At 45.8% G+C, this 20,581-nt stretch overlaps 1 protein-coding gene across 1 annotated transcript in view; it reads left to right on the top strand.

Moving 5' to 3' along the window:
• Nucleotides 1-14,150: 14,150 nt before the first annotated feature.
• ALDH1A3 (aldehyde dehydrogenase 1 family member A3) overlaps nt 14,151-20,581 on the top strand; it is a 31,416-nt gene continuing 24,985 nt past the window's right edge. The window contains exons 1-2 of the mRNA XM_015873450.2: nt 14,151-14,283; nt 17,498-17,602. Of these exons, the coding sequence (XP_015728936.1) occupies nt 14,185-14,283; nt 17,498-17,602 (204 nt within the window). The 5' untranslated portion in view covers nt 14,151-14,184. The remainder of the gene's footprint in view (nt 14,284-17,497; nt 17,603-20,581) is intronic.

The following is a 20,581-nucleotide window of genomic DNA, read 5'->3' on the forward strand; positions in this document are numbered from 1 at the left end:
CTGTCTGCAGCAACATACAATCTGCAGTGTGCTGTACCGATTATTATGTCTCCATCTACCCACCCTACCTCACTGTGATTCCCATGAACCATCTATAACAGTGATGACTCGGTAGCAAGAATCTTTTGCAACAAAGAAACTACTCTGCTTTCTGCCATGGATAATGCCCCCAGTTTAATGAACCCTTCATATCATTCTCGCCACCCTAAATTAAAGGGTAGCTTATGCAATTAAACTGTTTAGCTTTCAGAATGCCCCTCTCAGGGTTATCTGCAAAATGGGTTGAGATGCAGCTGCTACTAATATTGCTTGTCTTAAAACTGGCAAAGGAAAAATCACTTTCATCTCTTTATTTTCAGTAATGTGCCTTTACTTTCAATTAAGCTGATTACTTGCACCATCTTGTTCCTGATCGCTGTCCCATGAGGTTTTCCAAGCCAGGAAATATTTTATGCAATACATAACTGTCAATGTTTAGAGCTCTGTGTTTGTGTCTTTCAGGAATGAGGGAAGAGCTGAGTCTTGTGGCCAAATCTTACTCCAATTTACACCAATTTTAATTCAAAGTCAAACTGTGGTTTGCAGTGGAATTACTCCAGATTTATGCTGTTAGATCAGAATTTGCTCTCTTTTTTTCCCCCCAAACAGAAGTTTAAGGAAGCAGAGCATATCCCAAGAACTTCCTCCCCAGATCTCTCTGATGCATCTGGAATGTATTGCTCTATTTCCAGGGGTCAGATACATCCTGCTTTAACAGAGCATCCTCGAGGATCCCCAGCAGAAGTCGCAGCACCCACCCTGATGAGTTTGGTGTGAAAAGCGGCTGCTCCTGCTGGGTTTGGTCATTGATTACTTGGGAACAGAACATGGAGCTGGTGGGACAGAGCAGGACTGGGTGGTGCCTTTGTGGTTCTCCAGTGCAGCCCGTGTCCCCATCCATGTCCCCATCTTCCAAAGCGTCCCTTGTGCTGTTGTCCTGGGTTGTCTCTGGCAGCAAGTGTTAAAGACTCTGGAATTCAGCATTTCTTTCTCTCTTTTGTCCCCAAGATGTCAAAACAGAGGCACAAATAGATGGCACAAAGGAAAAAAAAGAGCTCATTTTTGCCATTTCATCGGGAAAGTCTCTGCTGTAATTCAATGTGTTCTATTCAGGATTAATCCACAGCAAACTTCCCTTCTGCCTCAAACCTGTCAAGTGCCAATATTCATTTTAATGATCTCATTTTACAAATAATGGAAAGAAAAACAATACATTCAACAGAAATGAGATTAGAAATGGGAGGGGAATGAATTACAAATGCAAGAGTCCGTAGTTATTCCAAGGAAGATAAATCTCATTTTAAGTGGTCTCCAGTGAAACAGCATCTTGCTAAGAATAAAACAACCAAAAAACCAAAGCCAACAAAAAAGCCCACATCTTTTGCTGATAAAGAAAGGTGCATGGCAGCAGCAGGGAGTGTTTTCTGACACAGATCAGTTGTCATAGTATCTTGAGATCAGTGATACCTTGTTTTAATTCTTGGCCTTGCCACAGTTTCCCAGTGACAAATCATTTAACGCCTGGTGCCAGCATTGCAGGACAGTCTGGAGTTGGTAGGAATAAGCTGGTGACTGTCCTGCAATGCTGGAAACTTGGGTCAGTTGTGTGAGGAGACACAGCAAAACCACGATGAGTTTGGGGATAAAGAGTTTCCTTTGCTTCCTCAGCAAACAATGTCTTGCTACAAATAACTGCGTGCCCTCAGCCTTGTCCTTTCTTGATGCTTAAACTGTCAATAATCATCAGGTTGCTGTCACAGCGCTGCTCAATGGGACTGACAGATTATATCTCTAAAGTCCCTTTATTGGACCTTGTTCCCAGAAAAGCTTGCAAATTGCTCTCATCTTACCAGACAAAGGCGTTGCTCACACTCTGAGTCCTTGGATATCCTACACAATAACGTATGAATTGGTGAGAATTACCTGAGATAAAATATCCCTTACAACATCAAAGTTCCTGATCTTTTACCTGTCATCCGCAGGTATGTGACAGTCCTGACAGGCTGGAGATGGAAGGAAGAGATAAAGCAAAAAGGAGAAAAGAAAATGGAGAAAAATCTCTGAATGAAATGTTATATCGTGACTTGGCACACAGGTTTCAGCACAAGGGATCAGTGGGGCTAGCAGAGGAGTGAGTGAGGCCCAGGGCTTTGCCTTTCAGAATGAATGAATGGGCAGCAGCTGGTACTGAGCAGCTGTGTCACAGCCCTGGTCTTGGTTACTGATAAAGCAAATAGGGGAAAAGGGATTAGAATAAGGCTAAATCATGATCACATGCACCTTTATAACATGTGAGGTTAGTTCTAAGGAGCGTGACCTGGAGGAAAAGGGCTGTTTTTATCAAGCAATGGCTGGCACATTGCAATTAACACCTTGCAGCTGCCCCCAGGTGAGATCCTGGCAATAATTAGGCAGGATGCAATGTTTGGATGTTAAGGAAGCACTGAGGAAGAAGCTGGGGGAAGGCAATGAGTTTTGTTCCTGGTTAGGAGGCTGGTGTCTGCTTATGGCTCTGATCTCACATTGTGCCAGGGATGATGAGGTGACCAGGATGAATTGCTGCTGATGGCAGCTGGTCCTGCTCTTCTCCAGCTCCTGATGTGCTGATGGTTGGTTTTCATGGCAAGATGGGTAGAGCCTGGATGAGGTGCTGGCGTCACCCCAAGTCTGCTGGCCACACCAGCCCTCTGTGCACAGGTAGGTTTGAAACCATCTCATTGATGCAAAGAGGTTGAGCTGCCAGAAGATCTATTTTGCTGGTTTAAAATCTGCCTTCCATGCTGCAAAGGCAGCACTGAGATTCTTCTGCTTGCTGTGCTTTGTCTTCCTTCCATGCTGCAGCTCCGGGAGTGCAGATCAGGCACCTTTTGGTCCTTAGAAAGGGCTGCTTTTGGCAAACCCACAGAATACTTTCCTCAAATGATATAAACATTGCATGTTATTTGCTGCCTTGCCAAAACACAAACGCGCACAGGCAATCCAAACTGAGCAGCGTTCTTTAAGGCTTCAGATCCTTGTTTTGAAAGAAATATATGGCATTTTATAAATCCAAATTGATTGTGCACCCTGTGTGTTGAAAATACATGCAAAAATAGGACCCCAAAACTCCATTAAACCACTTCTGAGACAATACATCACTGCACCTTTATGTTGCACAGAGGGTTTTAACAGCCCTTCTCCAGGAGAATATTTTACTGGGTAACAAAAAAAAAAAAAGTTATTGAAAACACATATATTTGATACTTTTGGCAATTCATTTTACTACTTGCATTTCCAATTCATTGGTAAAGTTCATGAAAAAAAATATTTTTGCAGTTGGGTCATGTTATTATTTCTCTAATATGTTTTTTTCTACTTGAAAGTCACAATGTGATTTCTTTCTGTGGGGCAATGGGGGAAGACAAATGCTGCTTTCCTGTAGATGTTTCAAGGAGCTGGGATCTGCCGTAAGTGCTGACATCTACTGAAATACCTGGAGGTATGATGGTGTCTTTGTGGATTTCTGTGTAGCTGATATTATATCTGAACCAACCTACGAATGGCTTTCATGAACTGCATCATTTCATGTTCTGTGGAGCCTGGAATTGCAGCTACACATGGCCACCAGCTCCATGATTTTCTACCCAAGGCTGTTTGTGCATCAAACCCATTTTGGTTGGTCACTGTGGAACCATGGGCATGTTCTGCCCTTGGGTGGAACCGTGGGCCACGTGTCACTCTTTGCTTTGAAACCTCCCTGGAGGAAAGCAAACCCAAACTATACAATTGCTTATGGCTCTTTAGTGCTTGCCTGCAACCTCCTCCTGCTTCGCGTGTGTCCAAGAAGACTTTGATGAAGGGCTCAGTTCACCAATGTGCAAAGAAATGAGCAGTCCCCACAGTGCTCTCTGGCTTCTGAACCCAGTGCTGGCCATTGGGAAAGCTCTGGGGTGAAGAGCGTCCACATGATGATCAACCAAATAGTCAGAGCCATGTGTGCACTGGCCCTTTTACTGCTTCCATCAACAACACAGGTAAAACCAGCCTTCACATTGAGGGATTCTGCAGGTACTCACAAGCAGGATGTGCCCCTATTTGTGTAGAAAACTGTGATATTTTTTTTTGTCCTGTTTTGACTCTAATTGCTTCCTTTCTGACACATTATGTCCAGTCCCAGCTCCTTGTCAGATGATCTCCTCGAAGCATTCATTTCCTGCTGTGCATTTAATTACTGCTGTGAGAGTCCACCAGCAAAAGTGCAATCAATGTGAAAGATTAAGGAATCTCACGCTTTACCTCTCCCTCCCCCCCAAAATCAGAAAGCCCACTCGGTAGTTTCCAGCACACATCTATCATTACGCACTCCTGGGTCTCAGGTAAATTAGCAACCTGATTCTTTCCCCTGCTGTCACTTAGAAGAAAAGGGCTTCTTATTTGCCATCCAAGGAAAAGTACAGTAAGCCTAGAGCTAGATAAAAGGGAAGTAATCAAATATATTTAACTGTACTCAGCCAAATCCTATTATTTGTATAGATGTTAGTCAGAGCATTTGAAGAATTGGGATAGAGTTGTCCTTATTAAGAAATAACAGGACTTCATTGGACAGTGCAATTTCTGAGCTGGTATTCAGGCATTTACTTAAATAAGAAGTACAGCTTTATAAATAAATACACAAGAATTGTCATGGTGACTTTAAAGACATTTTAAAGAAGTTACATGTCCTTGCTATTCCTTTTAAGCACACACACCCATGCTCATGCAGCCTCCCTCTGCTCTTCTTCCATAGATGAGCAATGCCATCTCAGTGTGGAGAGGTTCCTTTCATTGGCCTTCCCACTTCTAAATGAAGCAAGCGAAGAAAATAATTTTAAATACATCATGATAGGAAAAAGTTCTTCTTCTTTCTATTAGGAAAAGAGCAGAGGGGCACTGGCATGGGCTGCACAGGGGGGTGGTGGAGTCACTGACCCTGGAGGTATTCCAGAACTGTGGAGATGTGGCAGTTGGTCTGGATGACCTCAAAGCTCTTTTCCAACTTAAATGGTTCAATGATCTTCCATTTATCAGAGAGCACCGACTAGAGCAGCCTATGGAGCGTGGGGAAGGCATAAGGGGAAACTGAGCTGCAATGGCTTTAAGCAGATATAACAAGGTGAGATGGTCCCGATCTCCACTTCTGCTGCAAAATGTTGCAACTCAGTGATGTTTCATTACTTTGTGAGGAAGGAGGGAGATGAATCCCCACACCATTTATGTTTTTTTTTCCATGTACCTGAGTCAAATTACCCCCCCTTCTGCAGGGCTTCTTCTGAAATAACAGATCTTACTGTAACCAAATATTGCCATCCAGGAAAGCCATTTTGCAACCAGCAAGGAAGCTTCTTCCTTCCCAGCAGCTGCTGAAAAGGCTCTTTGTTCTCAGCAGAGCACCTGGAGAGGTTTATCTGCCGTGGCCTCTGGGGCCAGCACTGAGGAGCTGTGACAGGACCCAGTGGCACTGGAGTTGGTGGCAAGCCAGGTGCTGCTGGCACCCAAAAACCATCCCAGCTGGGCCGTGGCATGGGCAGCTTTTGGTTGTCTCTTCCATAGGGGTGAGGAAACTGGCTTGGCTTGTGTTTTCTTCCTTTCCTCAGCCTAAAATTGAACAGCTGCAGTCCAAATTGTCTTTAGACAACGTTGAGGAGGTGACAACTGCAGAGAGTGGAGAACAACCTGTGGGCATTTCTGGAAGGAGGGGTGAGCAAAGAGCCCTGGGCACATGGCTTGGCACTACACCTGGATGGGTTGGAGGTGACACTGCTCAATGGCATCATCCTACTGTCCAAGATCCCCACATAAACCATCATCACCAGGCAAATCAGCTTCAAAAGCCAAAACATCTGCATTCTTTCCCTGCATCTTCTGTGACTAAAAGAAGAATCTGCATGAGGAGATGAAATCTGCACAGAGGAAATGCAGAGGCATAGACCTGATGTGGGATGATGTGGAGATTTGTCACCATCCAAGTGTGTGCTGCTTCTGTGACTGTATTACCAGTGACCTCGGTTGGAACTGGACCTGCAAGCTGTGAGTTATGAAGCTGGTCCAAGTCTGCTGACCTTCCTCTGTGTACGGATTTTCCACTAAAGTCACAGACTGGACAGCCCACATCAGGAAAAGAAAAGAAAAAAAGCAAGAAACAAAAAGTAAAAGACATCATTCCTTGTTCCTTGATCACTCAGACGAAATACCAACCCCTACAACAGAGTCATGTTGGGGGATTTCAGCAATGCAAAGGATGTGCAGCTCTGTGAAATATTGGTGCTGATGAATACTGAGAGTAAACCACACACTTTGAGAAAGGACAGACCACAGCTTCAGCTTCATCATCTGCAGTGGCAGTCACTGGCTCTCCCATGAACAGCAGCACTGTAGCCATTTCTTTGGGACAGGCTGTACTGAAGCTGATCCACGTGAGAGCTTGTTCATGCAGCTCGTAGTTTACACGCCGCTCCCAGCCTTGGTCCCTGTCCAGGCACCACCACCAGCTCTCCCATGACTTTGGGGTTATGTCTCTTTCTAACATTCCTCCCTTTCTTTCCCTGCTGAGGGAAAATGCCCAGGTTTGTTCTTTTTGACTTTGTGGTAGCGGCCTCAACAGAAGGACATAGTGTCTATTTAGTGTCTTTGCAAGGAAAAGGGAGAAACTTCTCAGTTACATAAAAGTTTGTATCAAAATTCAAGAATCCAGATTAATTATAGTAGACTCGCCTCGTATCATTCAATTTCTTTGAATAGCTTTAAAGATTAAGCGGATCCAAAGCCTAACAGAACCAGAGCCAGTAAGACAATAGCTGAGATTTCCCTTTGAAACAGAATATACAGGTGGTTTCTGTGACTTTCTGTGTCTATCTGCCCGGCTTTTTTATTTTTATGTCGTATCCAATATCACAGAACCTGGCAGTAGAAATCATATAGCAATTTGTGAAAGCTTGTTGCTGTTCTAGATATCATATAGTCCGTTCCACACCAGCAAAGACAAAACCAATGCCTTTACTCCTCGAGTTCTCATTCAAAGGATAATGATCTCTGGTAACAAAATATTTGGCAGCAGCATTATTTAAAATGCACAGAGGAAATGTTTGTCCCTAATTCAAGGGGCTGTGGTCACACAGCCTCTATTCACTCGCAGTTTACCGACGAATGCCAAGGGCTAATATGCAAAAGCCCGGGAACGGAGTTAAGTTTATCGCTCTCCACCCTCAACCCATCCCATTGTAAGGGAGAAAAAAAGTAATTACCGAATTTCTTTGTGGTCTGAGAACCTATAAATTCTCTGTTATACCCAACAGGCCGTAATGACTCCTTCGGTAAATACCTAATTAAGCGGTCAGGGTGTGATTACTTTTTTTTTTTTTTTCTTTCCTTTCGCCGCATACTTTCGTGTTTTAAAATCCCTTCGCATTAAACGACTTCTCGAGTTCCCCGCACGATCTCACCGAAGGGAAGGAAGGAAAAGCGGCAGACGGGAGATGTCGGCCGTGGGAACGGGACTGCGAGGCTGGGATTTGCGAAGGCTGCGGGCAAAACCGTGCCCGCAATCTGCACCAGGAGCCCCATATCCGCCGCACGGCTGCCAGCAAAGGAGATAAACGGGGTGGGGGGGGGGCACGCAGGGGTCGCTCCCCAAAACCTAAAGGACGGTAAAGCACCGCCTTAGCGCAGCTGTCCGCAATCCCGGCGGCGTCTCCCTAGCGCTGATGATGCTATGAAGCTGCCCTTTGCGGAGTGGGACTGGGGCCCGTCATCCTCCCACCCAGCATCTGTCCTTAACGCCCCGCGGCTGCTCGGTGGGGGGAGCTGAGGGTTTCAGAGCGGAGATAGAGCCCGAGGAAAGCTTTTTGCTCCGGGAAATGCTCCCCGCGCCGGGGAACCGCTTGGTTGCAAGCCGTGCGGACAGTCCCGGTCGCTGCCCACCTCCTGCGAGTTCCCGTCACCCTCCCAGTTCTTCGCCCCATTAAAACATGGGGCGAAGAGGCTGGGGGAAACCGGTCGTGGGTGCGGGTCTCCGCAGGGCTGGGCTGCTCCTCCCCGGGCCCTCCCGCCCCCTCTCCCTCGTTAAGAAAGTGTTAGAAAGTTGCTGAAGTGCGAAATGAGCCTGCGAAATCTCGTTGTCCTCATTAAACTCCGACAAGGAGGGTGACAAGAAGCAGCGGAGGGGAAACAATGCGGGCAGTGTTGGGGAGAGCCCCGCGCCGGGACAGCTTTTGTCCCTTCTAACAAAAGCTCTTGTTTGCATGTGTTAAAATCCATGAAAAAGAGGCAGCCCCAGGTGCAAACGCCAGCCCCGAATTGCCGCTCAACCTTCGGTGCTCCGCGGAGGGGCTGGGTGCGCTCCCCGGGACCCTAATGAGAGCCCTGGGCCGTCTCTTCATTAGCGGGCAGCAGGGCGAGCTGCAGACCTGGGTGGGTTCCTCTCTCTTGTTGTGCCCCCAGATTCTGCCCCAGCTTTGCCGTTGGTGGAAGCGGTGCCGGGAGACAATGCGGCTCATTGTGCTCCTTTTTGCCACCTCGAAACACGGATGGGACCCCCGCGGCCGGGTCGTGTGCGCGGAGCCGGTGTGCAAGACAAGTGTGATGGTTTGGTTTGATTCGCTGTCTCTCACCAAGGTAGGTCGGGATGATGTGAAACCAATACACTGCTATAGACGTGCCCTAGGTGAGGAGGAGAACATTTCCTAACCCACAGTTCAAGCAAAAATGAGGGTTCAGCCCCAAAAGGTGGCAAACAGAGGAGCTGTGCAAAGAACCACAAAAGCCTTGCATAGGTCAGAGCCTAAGAAAACAACCTCACTGTGCTGATAGTGCTCTGTATGACTGGCACTGTGCTTCGTCCAAGAAAAAGTAATTCTAGGTCCTGTTGCAACAAGCCTGCACACATCACTTTATCCCCACTGGGTCTGCCTAGGATCTGCCCCGTGGCTATTTTAAAATGTTTTGTTAATAACAATTCATTACAGCTGATAGGACTGGGAGAGTTGCCTTTTATTTTGCAATTAGACATAAAGGCTCTGATCTGGCAAAGGCTCTGCGCTGTGAGCATGTGAGGAGCTGTGCTGAAGTCATCTGGGACTGCTTAACATTAAGCCTGGGTGAGGTTTGTAGGATCAAGGCCTGAGATGGTATCTTCTGTAAGGATATTTGTTTACCTGCTCTGTATTTTCAAGATTCATGACTGTGCCCTGTAAAGCTATTTCTCTGAGAAGACCCGACGTGGCTAAGCCAGGCGGGCACGGCTTTAAAGTAGTATTAAGAAGCCGAGTGATTCTTCCTGTAAACAAAACTGTTTGCAGGCACTTGGTTTGGGAAGACATTGCAGCACTGGGTACATCGCATCGGCTGCATGAGCTGTGTGTACTGAGGCGTTAATGCAGGGCGGGTGGGCTTTGGGCCCGGGGCAGATGTGAGGATGAGTGAGAGCAAAGAGACAGGGAGGAAGGAAGAGGAGAGCGTATTTCAGACTCCTCAGTTCCTAACAAGGCAACCACGGCTTACAAAGCCTGGGCACCCACCCCACATGCCTCTTATCAAGAGAAAGTAGGAAGCAACACGATCTGGGAGAGGAAACAAACATATTTGGTTTTTCTTTTTGTTTAAATTTTCTTTTCACTAACAATAGCTGTTTGTAGGCAAATAATGCTCAGGTCTGCATGGCCAGATCAATGCAGGGAGTGGTTCACGGTGCCAGACGCACTGAATGCTTCATAATGAACCAAGGCCTTGAACTGCTTCCCAGCCCAGACGCTATCTTAGTGGGTTATCGTGCACTTGCTTCTGTTCCTGCTCCCACTCTCCTCATTTTCCAGCATTGGCCCTGGCAGAGAGAAGTGATGGCAAAAGGAAATAGAAGTTGTTTTAATATAAAAGCTTTCACAGCGCTCAGCTGTTTGTTATTTCCTTGCCACTGACTTTTCCAGTTTATTTTTGGAGGCAGGAAAACTAAAGAGAAGGCCAGTCCATGTGTGCAGTCAGTTTAATACCTTTGATACAAGTGAAGAAAATTAACATGAGTATTTTGCTTCATGAAGTAATTGCAGGGCTAAGTATAAAAGGGCTGTCTTCCATCCTGAGCCCCTAAAGTCTTGTTTTGCACCATGAGGACATGTTTAAGATGACAAACAGGCCGCCAAGCTTACCCAAATAACATCTTGCAGTACTTTGTGTTGTGTATTTTCACCTTTACATGCAGATTTTGTGGACGTGGAGAGAAATGGAAGACCAGCCTCTTATTCAGAGGATGCCTCAACCTGAAGAGGCACAAAAAAGGTGATGGAAAAACTGGATATCGGTGGGTTTATGGGGTAAGGCTGCTTTGTACTCTCAAACACACCCATCGCAAACAGCTCTTATAGCATTTGGCACAGCTCAAGTAGGGCTGGATTAACTAGAAATAAAGCAAAGAACTGTAAGACAGACCATTTCCAAAGGACCTCTGTGGCAGCCTGATCTTCTTTAAAAAAAACTCCTATTTCTAGGCTGTAGCCCTTTCAAAACTGCATGTGAATATTGAACAGAATTTGGCCTGGTATAAAATGGCAGAATTTTTCATTAACATTGTGTCATTTGCGATGTATTTCACAGCTGAGTGCCTTAGTTCAGTTATTACCATTCTTTCTTGTTTTATGTGATATGTTTGGCTTCAATGAACTCATAGCAAAAAATACCCAAACCTGTAGAAGCCAAATCTTAAGCAGCAGAAAGTACCATTAGACAGCTAAGTAACTGGTTAGACACCTAAACAAGCAATTAGGTATGTTTGTTAATAAGCAGCCCTTTTAGAAGGGTATCTGAGGGGCCATTTCTCCATCCTGTTGGTGACTTTAACCCAAAGTGATGAAATGTATGATTTTCAAGTCTGGAAAAAATAAAGTCAAACAGGAGAAAAGTACATCCAGAAAACAAAGTTACAGGAATAATATGGTTGCAAAATCTGGCACTGAAAAATAAGCCAGTTCCCAGCTTAAACTCCCTGGTGAGCAATGCCCTGTGGGCTGTGTGTTCTGCCTTATCTGGGTGTTAAGGTGGGAGAGCTGCAGAACCCCTGTGTTGTGCAATTACAGCTGGAGCTGAGCTCACTGGGAGCTGAGCTCTGAATGCTCTCATGCGAAGTTTGCATCTGTAGGTGACTTAGACCCAACATAATGAAATCCTTCTTTGAATTCATCACCTCCTGCCTTGTTTTCTCTGGGGTCAGCATCCTCTCAGAATTAGTGGGAAAGAAAATGCTATGGTAAGCAACGTGGGAAATACATATGGAAGCGGATCATTTTGTGCCCAAAGTGCAGTTTGAACAACGGGCAGTAAAAAGTCCCATTTCTGCACATTAAGGATAAAACATGAGGGGAGCTGCTTTTGCAAGAGCAGCAACCATTGCTGATGCAGCCTGAGGGGGGTGGCTGTAGGAAAAAAGCACTGATCACTCAATTACAACTCATCAGGGTATACACAAACAGGCAAGTTCTGGTCCCTCCTGGCTGCTGGGTACCGAAGCATACAGCCTGGGTAGCCTGTCGGAGTATACAGTTTCACACATGCATTCATGTTTGTGTGTATGTGCTTTGGGGTGTATGTAAAGAAGAATAAGCTTTGGCTCTGCGCCACACTAACTGTGCAGCTATAGAACTTCTGCTCAGCTTGGAATATAGGAATAAATGCAAAGTATCCGGTGAATATCAACTGCTTGAATTATAAAGTAGCTCTCAATGGCTACATCTGTGCTGATGGGGCTCAGTGCAGACCATAGTCATGTCGATGAATATCTGCCGTACTGCCAAGCCTGTATTTATCCAGAGGGCGGGATGACAAAGCTGCCCAGAACCATCATGATCTCAGGTGATACAGAGATCTTCATCAATCTGGGTATGACCCCACACTGCACTCCTAGATTGGGACCTGGATATAGGACAGATATACAGGCATAGGGTGTGACTGGAGGAGGAGTTACCACCCAGAATATTCCCTTTCTTATGGCTGGATAAGTTTAGGAATTGTAGCAAATTAATTCCTGAGGAAATGATGGCATGCAGCAGATAGGGACACCACTCCATCACAGCACAAACACATCTTAGGATGGCTCTCGGCACAGACTGGAACACAACAGTGTGGTCAAATACAGCTTGCGGTGGCAGACTTAGGAGTGTACATGTCTGACCCATATTGGGAAAGGCAATCTTTGTGCTGGCTGGCAGATAACCGTCTCACAGACTCCTATCGTAGGATAGCTTGGGTTGGAAGGGAGCTTGGTGTGCTCAGAGTCTAGAAATGCTCTGAGATACAGCCCTGCAGAACAACACAGCAATGAGGAATGGGGTTATCACAGTCAGTGCACACACTGTAGACATCTCTGAGAACAACTGCTGCAACAGTAGAACGTAATAAGGTGACTCAGTAGTAACATGACCTTTCATTAACAGACTCTTTTCCTCTTTCCCCCTGTTTCTGACACATTTATGAACTGTTACAAAGTGAGGTAAAACCCACTTTTTCAGTACTTCCACGTGAATGGTGGTGTGGTGCTCCTGGAGCATGGGAACAAATATAAAACGCCTCTCACTCGTTCTGACACAGACCCTGCTGTTGCTTTTAGGGCATCTCCCACTGAGCTCCCCACTCAGCAGGATGGAGGACTGAGTGTTTTCTATGTGGTGGGTCTGATATAATCACTGGCCACAGAGGACACATCTGAGGCTGGTGGTGTTGGTTTGGTTTATGGCAGGACAGAGTTTCCCAACGAGGGCCCAAAACTCATTGGTGGAACATATTGTTACTCTGTTTGTGACATGACTAAGGGACACACTGTGCACAGCTACATATATTGGTCAAGGCTTATTATTTCAGCTCATCCATATGCCACTGACTCACAATTCATTTACTTTGTACAGCCTTATAAAGCAGTGCTATATCAGAAACCCTGTGTTCTTATTTGTATTTGCCCTCATCCAGGTATTATGTTCTCTAATTACAGAAGCACTTTCCATGTCTGCTGAGTGTTTCTGTGGGCAAAGTACAGGCAGATGGAAACTAATTCTATCTGTATTGTGCTACCTCCATGGCAGTTTTGATGCTTTTCTTGTTTTGGTGGGCAAAGACGAGGGGTAATGGCTTTAGGACAAGAAGTAATGACTTCAAGTTGCACCAGGGGAGGTTTAGGTTGGAAAAGCTTCTTCTCAGAGTGGTAATGCATCGGAACAGGCTGCACAGGGAGGTGGTGGGGTGACCATCCCTGGAGGTGTCCAAAAACAGTGGAGATGTGGTGAGTGGGCATGGTGGGTTGGGGTTGGACTTGAGGATCTTAGTGGGCTTTCCCAGCCTCAGTGACTCTATGCAATAGCAATTGGAAAGTTAAGAAGGGACAGAGTGGATGTAAACGTTTCTGCTGTCGTACCTGGAACAGGGACCTCGGGAGCATCCTATGGGCTCTGGGAAGCAGGATCTGATTCACTGATGGTACTTTCCCTTCTGAATCAGCACTAACACTCATGATATCACAGCCGATCTGCCTTGATTTCTGACTGCTGGAGCAGCAAAGTGCTGACTAGTGCTGAGGATTACGGATTCTGCGAAACATTTGGTAAGATAAGCCCTGGCACCTCGCCACTGGTTATATGGAAAAATATGCCGCATTATCTTCCATGTGTGTGTGGGTGTGAGGGTGCTCCCAGCATCCCGGAGCCCTACGCATACTTTATCCATAGGGCTGTTAAGCAACGCGGCTCCGAGCCGAGATCTGTCACTTCAGACACGTTCCATATCATTCAGGACTCTGTGACAGCGAGCATCCATCTCAACGTCCCCACTGAGCTCTACAGGCCGCACCCTCGGGCCCCTCACATGGGCTCAAGCCAACTGGCCGCTCTCTCCAAGCCCTGAGGTGCCTCCATCCCTCTGAGAGGCCTCCACCGCCGCCCTCAGGGGCCTCCTCAGCTCCGAGTTGCTCCGACCGCCGCCTTGAGGCAGCAGGCGCGGCCCGCGGGCGCCCCCCGACCCTCCGCCGGCCGCAGCGCCGCCCGTTACCTGAGGGCCGGGGCCGCCCCAAGGCGGTGCGTGGTTCTTCGGCAGCCAATAGGGGAGAACGGCGGCGTTCTTAAGGCGGCGCTGAGAGCTGTCAGCCGTAGTACGGTGGTGGGGATGGCCGCGATCAACGGGGCTGTGGAGAACGGGCAGCCTGATAAGAAGGGGCCGCCGCTGCCACGGCCTCTGAAGGGGTTGGAGGTGAAGTACACTAAGGTGAGCTGGGCTTTGCTGCGGTGTCGCTTTGTGTTTTGGGGGAAATGGGCTGGTGTGTGTGAGGTGTTTGCACTTTTTGAGTTGTTTTTTTGTTATATTCCTTCAGTGTGAGCTTTATTTGTTGTTTTATCATCTCCTTGTGCTTTAGATAGTGGGATAATAGGGGTGTAAGGGTGATAGAGTGAGCAGAGCAAGTGGGTCTCTGTGTCCTTTCTCCAATGTGTAAGGTCTAAAAACAAATCAACAATATTATTATTTCTTAATATAAAGAGCCTGTGGCACTGCTCCAGATGCCCATAGGCCCTTCCAGCACCGGTCCCGCTGAGGGCTGTGGCCCTGACGGCCCTTTTGCCCCATCCCAGCTCACAGAACCCATGTAGTGAATCCCAAGGGTGGCACTTGGTGTCATGTCAGTGCTCCACAAAGTCCTATTTGTGCAGGGTGAGCCCAAGCATGGCTGGGAGGGGTGCTATGTGAGGATACCAATGGCAGTGGTTGGCTCTGCCATCCCTATGGGGATGCACTGAACAGGGGATGCAGGAGGGCTGCATCCATAGGAGGACATAGAAGGGCTGTGAGGTGATGCTGGGCCTGCTGGCAGCTCAGTGAGGCCAGCACTATGGATGCCCATCTTGCTGCTTGCTCACCATCCCCATGGGGCTCCTTGTGAGCTCGTTGGCCAGCTCTGGGAGAAGCCAAACAACAGCTCTAAGTGTCCCTTCAAGCTCAGTTTGGGAGCTCTGTCCTTCAGAAGTGCTGTTGGCATTGCAGGAGCACTCAGCTCTGCTCTGTCTCCCTGTGCACTCAGCTCTGCGAGCCCCGAGTTGCTTTTTGTTCCCAGCAAAAAGTGTTCTCACACAGTGGGGAAAATAGCCAGGCTCCTAGCTGTTATAATTCAGTTACATGGTTGGGCTAAAAGAGCTGGAGGGGCTGAGTGTGTATTAACTACTATTACGTTCCTATGCTAAATATTTTAAGGTGAAAAACTACAAACTCTAAACTCATTTTCTTGCAGTGAGAAGGAGTAAGCAGTGATAGCTTGTCCGGTTTGAATTGTGCATCCAAACTACTGAAATAAATTAATCTGGCTTAGTGGTTATGCAAACTACTAATTTTTAACTTCTCTCTATATATATATTTATTTATTTGGAGATAAAATTGTCACTTAGCAGCAGATAGGATCTGCAGCTGCTGATCATAGAACAGCGTAATGCTACGCTAACAGCTCTTTCCTGTGTCCGGAATGGACACCGCATCAGGATTCTTCTTAAACATCCAAATGTTCTGTTTTGTGTTATTTTTATTGTTGTGAACGCTTTTAAAGATTCCTTAGGGATCCAATCCTGCAGCCACGTTTGTTTTAAAGATCGATTTTTTTATTCTCCAGGGTTTTCCCAGTGATTCTCTGCGCCAAAAGTATCGAGGTTGTAACTTAATTTAACAGTGGGAAACAATGTTAATTAAAAGTGTGAATTTGATATTTGATCCAATGCCCCTGGTGCATCTGAGAGAATAACAAGCAGCAGTCAGTCTTCATAAAACAGAGGGGTTTTCTGCTCTGAGTTCCACCAGATGTGTGCAGCTGATGGCACATTTTCTTCTGCTTTGCAAGAAAAGAATATTACTTTTAGTTCTACCAGGCTGAGGGAGAGGAAAGGAAAACTATTGCCAATGATCTTCCTTGAGGAGCAGCTTAATGCTTGTCCTGGGTGTGTGATGGAAGTGGTCTGTCCAGAATCTCATGTCCTGCATTTGGAGTGTGCAATGTGAACAGCTGATATGTTGTTTTGTTTCGCTTCAACTCCTGGCACCAAAGTCTGGGCTATGCTGTGTGGTTTCCAGAATGCTGTCAGCATATATGTTACATTCTAAAATATTGAATCCTGTCGCCGTCGTTTTACTAATTCTCATGGAAATGTTGCTTTCTGATCTCAATCTTCTCATGTAAAATTAATGCTTGGTGCAGAGGTGGAGGAATAACTCCCCTGTACTGAGTTCATGAGCATACATCTGACTTGTAACTTTACGCTTCTTGCTATCACCTCTCATGCTTATTGTGACTTTTTTCAAGAGAAACAGAGGAAACCTGAAGTGTTCTCTATTACAAACATAACGGCCTATTATTTAAGTGCTGCATTTTAATTTCTAATACTAATTAATATTTCTAACGTTGACTTCATGTGATAACTTCTTGGCGACATTCTCTTCCTAAGCCTGTATGAAACAGGTGGGACCAGAAGTGCAGCATCTGTGCCAGTTATGTCTCAAATACTTCTCTGCAGAAACAGTTGGGAGGAACTCCTTTCAGGAAAAAAAAAAAGCTGCCCAAGGAAAAAATATGACCCAGAGCAGTGGGAATTTCAAATGTAAGGGATGCAACATTAATCTCCTGTTGGTGCATAGAGAGTCATAAACAAGATTGCAAATGTGGAAGGCTTCCAAGTAAAAGTACTAGCTTACAGCCACTAATAAAGATTACTTCATCTAATCTTGATTTTTTTAAAGTATCTTTATTTATAAAACATAACACTGCCAAGTTAGATCGCAATGCGGATAAGATGCATGTTGAATCAATTAATTGTATATAGGTATTCATGTTCTGTTTACGGAGTGTAACAACACTCTAGCGTTTAATGCGTTTTTAGTTACGCAATGCTGGGACTGTTTGTTCTTGCTCTGGAAATGCAGTATTTTGAAACACTTAAATCTTGTCGCAGATGACTCCAAATGACGTGGGAGGCTCTATCTATCCTGTGGCAAGGCATAGTAGAACCAAGCTTGTTTCTATTTTCCTCTGTGGTGCTGAGGGTAGTTGTGGAAGTAGCCCAGGGCAGGATACGAGTAACCAAGTAATACTGCACACAGATGCTTTGCCTGTAGCATGCAACAAGGGGCAACTTGTACCTGAACCCTATGTATGGGTTTCTCTTGGTGTCTGCTTGCTGTTCCCATGGAAATGGATTTCTGAAACAGTGTCTCTCATTGCTAAATTATGGCATTACACTGGGTGCACAAACACTTTCTTGTCCATTTTCTGGCTCAGTTTGGATAACTGCTGTCTGTCATAAACAGTCTCTCTGGGACGGATTGAACTCACCATCAATGGAAACTGAAGAGCCTTGGGACCTTTGAAGAGTACTTGTATGATATTTGTTTTATCTGCATCAGTGTTGTCCATCTCCTACCTGTCCTGCTCATCTTGCTCTTTCCTCAGATATTTATAAACAACGAATGGCACGAGTCTACCAGTGGAAAGAAGTTCCCTACCTACAATCCCTCAACACTGGAGAAAATCTGTGATATTGAGGAAGGAGACAAGGTAAGTGTTATTAGAAAGGCGATGCAAAAGAGTTTATGGGACTTTCGTTCTTTTCCATAAAGCACGCAGAGGAAAAGCTGGTTTTTAACAGCATGCAGCTAACCAGACTGGGAGCTGGGACACTACGTGTACTGCTTGAGGATTACATGGGTTGGGTGGGATCGGTCTTGTCTAGCTCAGCTGAGTCACTTTCCCTGATAGGAACTGCCTACCAAATACTGCAGGAATGAGATTCGGCATCATTCCAGCCTTGTAGCAAGCAGCCATACTGAGGTAACAGTGATGACAACAAACGTACATCCCTAACGTTCATGTATCATGTTTGGAGTAGTTTACATGCAGTCTGCATGAGCCTGGCAGTTCTGGAGATGAGAGCAAACTTGTTTGGTATTGCAAGACTTCAGCCTCTACACAAACAGTGTGCAAGGTAGCTGTTCTTTTTATATGCCACTAAAGCAGTCCGTGAGACCTAATGTCATGATGGATCTGTGAATCCATAGGACAGTTGTAGATTAAGACAGAGCTTAATGTATGTAATTCCTCTGCATTAACTGGGTAGTACATAACTCTATTTGGTGGTATGTAAACAGTGGAGCTGAAGCAACTCTGACGCAACTATATTTTGGGAGGCAGAAACCATGACTCCACTACTCGCTGAGCTAAGTGTCTCTCAGGCAGTTACAGAGCATTACACGAGTATTTCAAGCGTACTTCTTAATTGCTTGGTTAGAGAAGACTCTTAGGCAGAACTGAAAGGCCAGTGTTGTGCCTTGTCTCCTTGAGACTTGCCCTTGCCTGAATTTAAGGATAGCTTTTCAGCTTGCAGGGGAGTTCCTGTTTGTGAATACTTGGTATAGGTGTCTGACTCCTGGGTGTGTAAAAATAATGGTGTGCAAGAATGTATGCTAGATGCACCTGAAAGCTTCATCTACCCCTTTACATCAGATATTTGTTTCACTGTAATTCAGTTTGTATGAGGAACTGAGAAGAGTCAGACCTGCTAGTGTGTTAGTTGAAAGATGTAATTGGAGTGGGACATGGTCTAAATCAGCTGTTAGGCTGCTAGTGATATGTAATGGTGTCCCACCACCCTCTGAGCAGAGTACCCTGAGAATTCCCACAGCCAGCTTGATCATCTCTGTAGTAAATCTATGACTCCAATCTGTTGGGACAAAGCTCCTCGTTACTACAGAAAATGGTGAGTTATTTGGTGCTTTTCAGTGTTCTGTCTCCTTGAGCCACCGTGGTCAGCTGTGTTGATGAGTACTGCAGCAGGGGTGGTAGGTTCTGGCTCTGGCCTCAGCTGTGCTGTGCCAGGGTTGGCTCTGCCTTCACAGCAGGCAGGGAGCAGGACTCTACTTCCCTAACCCTGCTCAGGAACCTGTCCCTTCCTGGCCATGCTGGGTATGTTTTGCTTGGGCTGCATGTGAGGGGTGGGAATTTGGCAGCTGATGTCTCAGTGGTGACAAACAAGTCTGGTGCTGAAACTTGGCTGGTGTTAGAAGGTGTAAAGGTTTTGTTTTGTTCTTTAGCCACAAAATTCAAGAGACAGTTTCTCTTGATGAGTAGCTGGGGAATAAAGGGAAGTCTTGGGTGAAAGAAGCAGCACTTAAAAAATAAAACCACTAACAATAAAGCAGCAAATGGTTCTACTGTATACCTGGAGGCTTTCTGCCTCCCAAGCTGTGGCTTAGTATCTCAGTGTTCTCCACCTACAATCAAAAAGGAATTATTTTCTTCATTAGGTTTTTTTGACCCTCAGAAATGGTGCAGCCTTGGAATTTCTACCCTCCCTTGCTGTGTTACTGTATTATGGATGGGGAAAAAGAATACATTAGCTGTTATTGTTTTTCTAGTCCTATTGGTAACACTTGAAAATAAGCTCTTCTAGTAGCTTTCTAATGTCCAGCAAGGATGGGGGAAAGGAACTATGTTCTTAGAGTGGTCGCCTGGCTGTCTGGCACAGGTGCATGGCTGGGATTGAGCACGATGGTGTTGTGGAGCATCTGTCATGGTCACTTCTGAGCAGTTTGTTCTTTGGTAGTGGATCTTTAGATGATTATAAGCATATTTTGTTCACAGGCATCTTGCCCACCTTCAAACTAAGACATAGGCTGAGGTAAGAGGCTGCAGAAGTGTTATTCCACCCAGTAAGCTCACAATGCAACTGTTAAGTTGCTCTTTGTAGCTGATTGAAATCTTGGTTCTAAAGTTAAAGCAATAAGAAGCATAGACTGCAGAGGGCTGAGCATGTGCGCAGAGGCGATTCTCCTAAGAAGTTCAGGTAAGATAGTCAGCACTGACTGTTTTCCATCCCCAGTATGTCTCTTTACAGACATACAAAGCCATGTTACCTACACTGAACTTGAAGCAGAGCAAGGCTTTTCCTGCAGATTGTTCCCTCTGTTCACCAAGGCACTGGGGTGATGGTCTGCCAGGTGCTGAGGCAGGAGAGAGGAAGAAGGGACTCCATAGAAGCGGAGCAGTGGTGAGCAGAATTTGAAGTAGAGAAGGAAGCTGGAGGACATAGCTTAGAACAAAGAAATCATGAGTTTGTTCAGGGCAAAATGGCATGCAGTTGTGTAACTGGGGCTTGTATCATAATGCAAACATCCAGGGTGGGTATGAAGGTTTGCTGGCGTTTCCCAATCCTGCATTGCTTGACTTTGCAACTTCAATGTTCTCTTAGTAAAGCTTTTTATGTAATAATAAATCTGTATAGATCAAAACTGAGCAGCAGGTTGCATGGACCTCTTTGTGGTTTTGTATGCTGCAGGGTGTCCTTGGCACTCTGACAGTTAGAAGTCTGTCTTTGTCACGCATTGTGCCTACCTATTGCAACATGCCTGTAATGAGCACACCATTCAGACTCCCATAATGTCTAGTCATAACAGGATGGATTAAGAGCAGCATTTCAGCCTTGCTGGAGGACTTCCTTGTTTTTGCTGGTCTCTCAGGCCTATAGAAACTGTGTGAGCT

The sequence above is a fragment of the Coturnix japonica genome, chromosome 10 (assembly GCF_001577835.2).
Source record: "Coturnix japonica isolate 7356 chromosome 10, Coturnix japonica 2.1, whole genome shotgun sequence".
Taxonomy (NCBI): Eukaryota; Metazoa; Chordata; class Aves; order Galliformes; family Phasianidae; genus Coturnix; species Coturnix japonica.